Raw genomic sequence first — 10524 nt, 5'->3', positions numbered from 1 at the left:
TAGATATAAGAGAGAAAAAGATTGCATAGAAGTACTGGAAATGATGAATGAGTTCCCTTGGCACTCTAGAGATGACAATTCTTGTGGGGAAAACATGCATTTTTATGTAAACTGAGTCAGACAGATGACTGTGGAAGTAGTTGGACTCTACTAGACCCGATTGAGTTTTTATAGCTCCTCTGATATTGCCTAACATTTAGACCAGATCTTGATCTCTTGTTGAAAATGTTCTATAGAATGATCCTGTACGTGGCAGAGAACGCCGCCAGAATGCAAGATTCATAGTGCTCCAAACAAAGTGCTACAGTGATTAGACGACCAACTCTGGTAGCAAATCAATAACTAGGAAACACTCTGTACACAAGAGAACTTCTCCTCCCTCAGATAGTACTTCCATTGCCTGTCATAGTGCTCCATTTCTTATGGACCTAGAAGAATGCTTCTAAAAGAACACCCACGGTGCATGAGGCACTCCTCTTTGTGAGGGTCATGGGCAGTTACCTTTTTTATGAAACCTCACCCTTGCTTTGTGAAGAGATTATTCCAACTATGAAGGAATAATCTTACCACCGTTACCGACATTCACCAATATCCCCTTTCATATCATACCGACAGCAAGAGATCCAACCTCTGTCTACATCCCTTTTCGTATGATAGCTCATTGTGATCATGACTTTCGATTCTTTGAGTTAAGCCAAAAGATCCTTTTCTGGGTTCATGATCCATCGCAGATAGGAATTTCCCTGTTTCTTCCTTGATTTTGCTTGTTCAATCCAATTTGTTCACTTACAAAAACTCCTATCCATGCAACTCCTACAAACCCTCCTTAAATTGCACAGTTGAATTCTCAGCCCGCACTTGCTTCCTCAAATTTCCATGTAATTTGTCAAGAATCCTCCATGTTACAGAATCTGGGACCACTCCGTTCTTTCTCATTTCTCCCACAACTTGGTAAGCTTCCCTCTTCAGACCTAACTTGCAAGCACCATCAATCAGAATGTTATAATTTACAACATTTGGGGAAACCCCGTAGTCAACCAATTCATATAAGAAATTACAAGCCTCGCTCCATTTGCCTAAGCGGCAAAACCCTTTAAGGATGGCTGCATATACAAAATTATCATGACTGGTTGATGGCCAAATAACGTCATTCCATAACCTCTTCACCTCCCCTAGTTGGTTGGACTCACACAATCCATCAATTATAACAGTGTAGGTAATGCTGTCAGCACGGACACCATCCCTCTCCAGGTTGTTGAAAACTTCCATCGCCTTACTTGATTGATGTAGTTTAAACAGTGTTTTAAGAACTGCGTTGTAGGTAACAACACCCGGCCTAACACCCATTTCAGTCATAACTTTATGGAAAAAATCAAGAGCTTCTTCGGTTCTTCCAACATTTAGCAGGCCACAGATGACAGTAGTAAAAGAGACTGCATCTGGTGCACTGAACTTTCCATTCATCATATCATGCAGAATATTTAGAGCCTCCTCAATCCTTCCCATCTTGCAGAATCCATTTATAACTGTGTTAAGGGTTATTACATCGGGCTGGCACTGTGTTTGCAGCATGAAAACAAGCACATTCAGAAGCTCAGTCGGGTTATCCATAAGACAAAGTGCTCTCAGATAAATATTATAGATTCTGATGCTGTCCACATCTTCCTTCATCAACATAATCTCAAGAACTTTCCTTGCCTTGGTAAGATCAGCTTCTCGACAAAGACCTTCTATCAAAATAGTGAAAGTATACTCCGAGGGAAAGTACCCAAACGCAATCCCTTCTTCCAGCAACTGGAAAGCCCTCATACTACTACCCTCCTTGCTGAGCCCATGTACAATAGAATTATAAGATACCGAACTTGGCGTTAGACCTCTCTTCCTCATTATATACACGATTCTTGCTGCCCCGTTATGCCTTCCCATTTTACAAAGAGAATCTATCATCTGGGCGTAAGCAAATTTCTCCGGAACACTCGTCCCTTGAGGCATATCTTCCGCGATTCTGAAAACTTCATGGAATAAACCTTCACGACACAAAGAGTCAATGATGTTGACAAAAGCCGCATTGTTAACAGATGGGTCCTGTTCGTCCACCATTGTCCTCCATAGTTTGAGCATTAGTTCCTTCCCGCGTTCAACATCCCGCTTCCGTAGAATCCCACGAACCAACACGCTAAACGTGAGCGAGTTGGGCTGTACTCCCCACTCAGGCATTTCCCTGAACAGTTTCTGGGCAGAACCCAAGTCCCCAGTTTTGCAATAACCATTAACCAGTGTGGTATACGAAACTGCATTAGGACAGTGCCCCTTCCTCTTCATCTCGAAAAACAACCCGTGCGCTTCGCTGGGCCGAGAAAGCGAGCACAGTTGGTCGATCAAACGGTTGAAGTTCACCAAAGAAGGCACGAACTGGGGCTTCGCCGCGAACAAAGACCGAACCACACGCAATGTGGCATCCGGGTTTCGCCAATCAAGCAAGCGGGCAATGATTGTATTGCAAGTCCGCTCGTCGGGCATCCAGCCCGAAGAGATCGAGAGGACGAATCGGTGGTGAGCTTCGGAGAAGCGGTTAGAGTCGCAGAGAGCGTGAATTAGGCTGTTGAGATTGAGAGAGTCGGGGCGGTAGCCGCGGAGGCGGAGGTAGTGGAGAAGGCGGAGTGCCCCGTCGACATCGCCGTCGACGGCGCAGAGTCTGTGAATCCGTTTGGTCCAGTAGGCCGTGTTGGTTACCGGCACTTGGGGTTCTTCCGCGTCATCCATTGTAGATTGTTGAGGTCCATCGGCGGCGACCCAGAAAGCGAGGGATCTCGTTATCGTTTGGCGGATGATTGGGGAGTTTGGGCGAGCGAAACTGAAGACGAACTTGCATCGATTTCGCATGCTTTTAGCTTTCCGAATTGTGAAAAATTGCACCTTCGAATCGAATTGGTGTCTTCGAACGAGCCGTAGCTCCGCAGGCTGTCTTTCGATTGGAACAACGAAGACGCGCCAGTTATATATATATATATGTTTTACAAGACATCCTGACGTGTGTTTTGTTAAGTCGGGATGTGAAATTAATTAAATGTCTTTCTATCATTTGTATTTTATGTTATCGTTAACAAGATATAATTATAATTTTTTTTAGTAACAAGAGAGTATCACAGTTTTAGTGTTTAGAAGATTTGCCCAGAAATGAATCAATTATGAGCTCTTATGAACCTTCTATGTGAATTCTTCTACACTTAAATTAGTTTTCAAAGTCTAGAATATATAAAGCAAGTAGAATTATCATTTTAGTAAAGTTATGAGTATACATTTACAGTGAAAGGAGAGTCTCTCATTTATAAGAGGAAGGACAATGACTGGTGAAAGGAGAACTATAATTCACGGTGGGCATTTTGAGCTCTTTTTTGAATTTATAAGCAAAAATATTGAAGGTATGATTGTTTATATTTTTTATGATATCGCATGAACAATATCTAGAGATTAAGTCTCTCAAAATTTATAATCTTTTGTATAGTTGAGAGAGAGGCTTTCGAATCTAGGTGACTCATGAAAATTTCTCGAATTGTAGTGGTCGAGTAACGTGTGCATTCTCAAGAAAGTCTCCTAAAGGCCTTGAGAGAAGCACTAAGGTGGGATCACCTCTCTCTTGGTCTCAATCATTTGATCTTGCTCACTTAATTGATGTCTCTTAGGTCACTCGATCATCCAATTACTTCGTGCACTTATAACTTGTCCCCACCCTCCTAGATACAATATATATATATGTATATATATATATATAACGAAGGGCATTTAATTAATTTTACACCTATCCTCACAAAAAACATGAAGATGTCTTAAAAAAACAGCACCCCTAAGTATATTTAAATTATATATATAACATATTCTTTAAGGTATATATTTATTCAAAGAGTCCAATTTTAAAAACTAAAATAAAATGAATCCAATCACAGTACTTTAATTTGATTCCTATATTTATCCCCTACCGTTACTAATTTTTTTTTTATTATGAAAAATTCAAAAAATCTCCTGATTAGGTTTAGTTTTTAATCATAACTATCCACTCGCTTTAAAACTTAAGATTCACCTTCTCCTTAACTCAAGGTGAATAGACAAACAAGTCGTGGGCTGGAGCCCAGAGGCCCGGCCCGCTGAATGACACAACAGGTAAATTAGTGATTTCTCCTGAAGAAAAGGTGTTAGATTGAAATTATCATCACATGGGGAGGGGACTGTGGGGGCACAAAAGCATAATGCTTTTCCAAAGACAATAGTGAAAGCAGTATACGTCGGCTTAATAAGTCAAAACATCCCATCACATCCATATCATTTACCTGTTCTTTTTTAATAAGATATTATTTATTTATTAAAATATAAATAAAATATTTTAAATTTTTATCATTTTTAATGTATTTGCTAAATTTATCTAACGAACCTTTAAAAAAAATTATGTGATTTTTTATATGATATTTTCTAAATATGTTTATCCATCGTTTCTTCAGATAAGTATGACTCTGTTTGTTGTAGCTTAAAAGTTATAACTTTTAGTTTCTAGTTTCAAAAAAGTGGGTATGTAATGTTTATTTTAGTTTTTAGAATTCTAGTTTATAGTTTTTACTAGCTTTTAAAAGGGGTAGAAGCTGGTTTTTTCAAAGTTGAGGTACCCTAGCTTCTACAACTTCTGATTAAACAGTTATATTTTTTTGACAATTTTGCTCATGTTCTTAACAAAGAATTACTCTTCTGTTCACGCAATCAAGGGTCTCTCTTCTCCACCGCCATCTCCATTTTCAAATCTCTTCTTCTCTCTCGCCATCTCCCTTTCTCTCTATACACTAATTAATTTTTTTATAACACTTGAAACTTATACATATACACTAATTAATTTTTAAATTATCATTCTATAACTATTAAAGGTATTATGAATAATTATACAAAAATAAGTTATTTTACAGGTTATGGTATCAAACACCACAACTGTTTAAGTAGAACTTTTGAGAAGTTGTAATAAATAAGTTCACAACTTATTCTAAGTTTTAAAAGTTATAATATAAGAAATTAGAAGTTATAATTTCTTTAATTAAACTGCAACAAACGGGGCCTATATCTTAAATCTTATAGATAAAAAAAATGACGCATGTGTCCTCTAATATATTTAAAAAAATTTAATAAATAGTTTGATAAAAATCTAAGAATTATCTTGATAATTTCATATCTTAGTTCACAAAATATTTTAATTTTATCTTGATATAATCATATTTTAACAAATACTACCTAATTACAATATGAATTTAAAAAATATATATAAAAAATAGTTTAAATAAAAATATTTTTTATTATATTTGTTAAATTTATTTATCAACCCACTAAAAAGAAGAAGTATCGTAATTTTTTATTTAAAATTATTCAAATAAATTTACTCATCTTTCCCTCGAGAGAAATTTATTTGTTACCTTACATATAAGGAAAAATAACTCATACAACTTTATTTTTAAAAATTTTAATAAAAATCTTAAAATATTTCTCCCCATAACTTAATCTGAAAAATATTTCAATTTTATTTTGCTCCTCCTCCATAGGTATATGGTTTTTAAGTTATCTAAAATGGACAAAATTAGTAGATTCAAAGACAGCAGTGATTGAGATTAAAAATTTTAAAATTCACATCGAATCGGGTTGGGGTTGGGGAACTGAGATTTGATTAGGTCCTAAAATCAGTTAAAACTTAAGAAGACGAGACAGAAAGAAAGTCAAGCCGAGGTCGAAATAGTCCGTCCATTAGGAAGGAAGCTGATTTTTCAATCTATACCGAAATTTAAATGCAAAGTCCCCCGAAAGATGAGGCTACATTCATATTTTTATCATGTTTTTTTATATCCGGAGTTGATTTTTTATTCAATCAATTTAAAACTGTATTTTAATATTTTTTTTATATAATTATTTAATTTTTTTATTATTTTAATTACTTTTCTAAAACTTATATTTTTGAATCAATTTATTTAATCTCTTGACATCTCATTTTATTTTTTTACATATAAAAATATAATAATTAAATTAACTTAAAAATATAATTAAAATAATAAAAAATTTAAGTTAACATAGAAAAAAAAAGGGTCAAAAGACAATGAACTAAATTGAGTTGAAAATCAGATTATTCATACAACCAAAGTTTATATGACCACATTAAAAAAAATTGTAAAAATTCAGATAAAAGAAATATGGATTTCGCAATACAAAATATGTGCAGTCTGCATGAGAGAGAGAGAGAGAGAGAGAGCTTTAAAAGACGCGAGCAGCTTGAACATAGGTCAGACTGCAGCCTACGCACAATACAGCTTTAATAATAGAGCGCCCCCAAAGCTGGCAAAACAAGCCATGGGGGCGCCCGCCCATTGCCAGCCTCCAATAGGCTTCACACACAGGCCGATTCGATCAGCATTTACTGAAACTTACTTAGGACTTAATGACTCGTAATTTAAGTGCTGATTACTCTCAAATCTTGCTCCGATCAGCCAAACAGCCCACCCCCTTGATCTCTTAACAACTTTATAACCTTAAATTTCACGAGATCTTGTAAGCAAACCAACCAAGCAAACTCTCACTTTGCGAGGCTGAGGCATTGGGAGAGGAGGCTTTGTACAAACATTCAATCTCAAAAACAACACATTAGCCTTCAATTAGCAGCAAGCCAGGCAAGATCTACATCACAGACCAAATATATATATATATGGAAGTTCAATGATTCCTATTCCTATGATATCATCATCATACATATATAATATAGCTGATAGTATATAATATGGTGTTACTAGACAAGGGTCCTCCACCCGGATGCAGAAGCAATAATCAAGGAGTAGAGAACGTCCGGTGGAGGGGGAACCGCCGTCGACGGCGGCGCTGGGATTTAGTGGTGAGGACAGAAGGTGACGAGGTAGTTGCCGCGGCTGCAGGTGGCGATGCTGGTGGGATCGTCGTAAGCGTAAGAGTAGGCCCTCGGGCAGGCCACCTTGAATATCCGAGAGTACGCCGTCGGCTTGCAGGACTGTGGCGACCCGTAACTCCCCGTGCAGCAGTACCTTAATTAACGCGAAGAAAGAAACAAAATAGATTAATTATCTCACCTTAATTGTTGTAAAATGGTTAAAAATTCTACCTTTAATCTGGGTCATTTTTAAAAGTAAATCAAGAGGGTTTTGTTAATGGTACCTGGGCGAGTTGAAGGCGGAGCAGGCGCTCTTGCAGGCGACGACACGCCGCTTGTCATGCGACCGGACTTGGAGGCCAACGGGACACATGAGGTTGAGGTCGCTGACGCAGCCGGCGGGGCTGCATTTGCCGGAGCCCCTGAAGGGCGTGATGGAGATGCCGAGGTTGTAGCCGTCGACCAAGCTCACATCGTAGAAGTCCTGCTCGTTGCCGAGGGTGATCTCCGCCAGGGTCGCCGGCGGCGCGCCACCGAGACCGTTGCAAAAGAGGTTGCCGCCGCAGTCGCCGGTGGCGCATCTGCCGCGGCCCGATTTGTCGAAGGCGCAGCCGTGGCGGCCCCAGAACCGGCCAGACCAACCGGACGGCAGCCGCAGGGAGTACCCCTTGTTGGGCGGCAACTTGAAGCCGCCCCGCGCCAGCACCGGCTTCCCGGCGCTGGGCTGGATTCCCGGCCACACTGGGTGGCTACACTTGTTGAAGAGCGTTATCGTCGTCCCCGACACCTCCATTACTGTAACCCACCACCACATTGTACCAAAAGTCAGCCAAATCAAACACATTCTCGAGTTTATGCGTCCTTACTAGAAACGCATTCTTGATCTGTACAGAGAGAGAGAGAGAGAGAGAGAGAGAGAGAGAAGTTACCTGAAACAAGGGCTGCCAAGAAGGCGAAGAGGAGTCTGTGCATTACAGCCATGGCGGAAGATGAGAGAGAGAGAGAGGTCACTACGGACGGCCACTGGTTCAGGTTCTTGTGTTACAGCTAAGGATGGGGTGGGATATATAGAAAAAGGGGGGAGAGGGGGTAGTAAAAAATAGTACAAGAAGTAGGGTTTCACAATTCACACTTTCCACCTTTACCAAAAAAGTTAAGTTACATAAAATAAATAAATATGATAAAAAAAAACAAAAAATCGTATTTTTAAAAAAAATAAAAACAGAAACGGAGAAAAACGTACAAATAAAAAAATATGAGTTTTTTTTATAAATATAATTTTTAATAAAAAATTATAAAAAAATAATTATTTAGTTTAAAAATAAACTTAGTTATTGATGAATTTTTTTTTGTCTCTGATCTCTTTATGGATAAAAATGCTTTTTTGAATAAAAATAATATTTCAATATTTTTTTAATATTGTAAAATAAGTTTTAAATATTTTAAAATTATAAAAAAGCTCAAAAATAAATTTTTAGAGTGTTTCTAAATATTTTAGTAAAAAAAAAACATTTGGAAAACCTAAAAACGAGTAAAAACATTTGTCTATCTTCATGTTAGATGGAAGATGATGATAAATGACAGAGTTCTCTCACCACTCGAGGCTGTCAGATATATATATATATATATATTGCTGTGTCCCTCACTCTCTCACACTCACTTCTTCATGATCCATCCACAGCCATTGATACTGTCATGGGTTTTTCATGATTGATCATGAGGTTCTGATTGCTAGTTGTTGGCCGTTGCTGTAAATTCTTCTCTTCTCTTCTCTTCTTTGTCGTGCTTTCAAAATAAATGAATCTGTCTTTCTGTCTGGCTGTCTCTCTCTCTCGCCCTTCCTCGGCAGAAGAGATTCCGTCGGAATTGTTGTCGTTTAATGCTATCTCCGTAGATCTAATCTAATCTAATCTATTCAACAGCAGGGTTTCCGATTAACTAAAATATTGATTACGCGACAGTCGACAGAGACGAATCTGGGAGAAGGGGCTGGAATTACGCTCCAATTGCGCCCCAGTATGATTCTTATTTCCTCAACTGGGTACTGGTTTTCTAGCATCCTCAGATTGATTTTCCACTGTTGCAGGATTCATTCATCATTGTTAATTCTTTCACTTTTTAAATATGTAAACGGGAAGGGATCCGAAGATGGCCACGGACGAACGGGTGAAAAATTCAAGTTAAAGCCCGGGGCTTTTACTGTGCTTTTTGATGCCCTTCATGTGTTTGAATATATGCCTCCTAGAAGCCCCCACCTATTCTGTTCATTTCGGCACCCTTTCTATACTTGCAATCATGTTGATGAGCGCTCTCCTTGGGCTCTTTATACAAAGAAAAGAGAATGCGAGGTTTAAATTTTTTTTGTTACGTTACTTTAAACTTTTTATTATTTTGAGTTTGCGTTTTTTAAATTAATTTAATTATATATATATATTTTATATATCAAGATAAATTTTTTATTATTTTAATTATATCTTTATATTTATATTTTTAAATTAATATAATTTTTATTTTTTTATACATCAAAGTATATAGATTAAATTAATTTAAAAATATAAGATATAATTTAAACAATAAAAAGTTCTAATTTTTTTTAAAAAAATAAAATATTAGAGTTAAATTAATTTTAAAATATAAATTTAATAATATAATTAAAATAATAAAAAATTAAATAATTATACAAAAGCAAAAGTATGAACTTGGTCAAAAGAGAAGAAATGTTCATGTTATGTGCGTGTCTTTGTGTTGGGTGGGCTTAGCGGAATGCTGATAAGGTTAACTGGGCAAGAATAAAGGAGATCGCCTTGGCCCAATGATGCTGAAATCTGAAAATGGGCTTTTCCAGGCCCAAATATGCCCCATGAAAATTGGAAGGAAAAATAGATACGATATAAAATTAAAATAATAAAATGATATTTTTAAAAAATTGTAAGAAATGATAAAATGGAATTTTTTTTAAAAAAAAATATAAGAAATAGATATGTGGGAGAAATGTGTAAATAAAAAAATAATTAAACTTGAGTCTCAGTACCCAGTCGCTAAATACAAGAAAGGCATCATCAAAGTAGAAACTCATTTTCAATTTTTTTTTAAAAAAATTGCAAAACTTTTCGAAAATATTTTTAAAATTATAAAAACAGTTTGAAAATATTTTTCTAGTGTTTCTTGTGGTTTTGGGATATAAAATATTTTTAAAAAGTTGAAACGGTATTGTTTAGTTGTAAAACTCTTACATTAAATTATTATGTATTTGCATTAATTAAATACACAGTATAATATATAAATGTGGGAGTGTCGCAGCAAATGTCACTCTTAAATATCCAAGTAGTATTTTTCATAATTATATATAATATAAGTGATACTAATTAAACAATAATAAATTCACATTATTTTTAAATAAGATTTATTTATTACATTTTATTTATAATGTCTAAATAATTCTATTAATTAATAATAAATGTATCTGTTATGCATAAAAAATACTGAAAAGAGGAGCAATACAAACGCCTCGTGGCAGCTCGAGGAAGCGCCACATGGCAGCCCCATGGGTGACCAAAGGAGGCCACCAAGGGGTGCGGGCGCGCCCAGCACGGCCCTTCCGCACGCACGCG

The 10524-nt window shown here is 36.6% G+C and overlaps 2 protein-coding genes across 2 annotated transcripts; both read right to left on the bottom strand.

Moving 5' to 3' along the window:
• Positions 1 to 2989, bottom strand: LOC127795575 (pentatricopeptide repeat-containing protein At3g18020). Its single transcript, XM_052327345.1, has one exon. It carries the CDS (start codon positions 2881 to 2883, stop codon positions 814 to 816), a length of 2070 nt encoding a protein of 689 aa, XP_052183305.1. The 5' UTR covers positions 2884 to 2989; the 3' UTR covers positions 1 to 813.
• A 3654-nt stretch (positions 2990 to 6643) lies between these two features.
• On the bottom strand, positions 6644 to 7991 carry LOC127795576 (thaumatin-like protein). The gene is made up of 3 exons (XM_052327346.1): positions 7843 to 7991; positions 7198 to 7708; positions 6644 to 7067 (listed from the first exon to the last, which is right to left on the bottom strand). Exons 1-3 carry the CDS (start codon positions 7892 to 7894, stop codon positions 6896 to 6898), a joined length of 735 nt encoding a protein of 244 aa, XP_052183306.1. The 5' UTR covers positions 7895 to 7991; the 3' UTR covers positions 6644 to 6895.
• Positions 7992 to 10524: the final 2533 nt, after the last annotated feature.

This window comes from Diospyros lotus, chromosome 2, assembly GCF_014633365.1.
Source record: "Diospyros lotus cultivar Yz01 chromosome 2, ASM1463336v1, whole genome shotgun sequence".
Taxonomy (NCBI): Eukaryota; Viridiplantae; Streptophyta; class Magnoliopsida; order Ericales; family Ebenaceae; genus Diospyros; species Diospyros lotus.
Note: the sequence above shows the minus strand (reverse complement) of the source record. Positions and strands in the feature narration are given on the sequence as shown.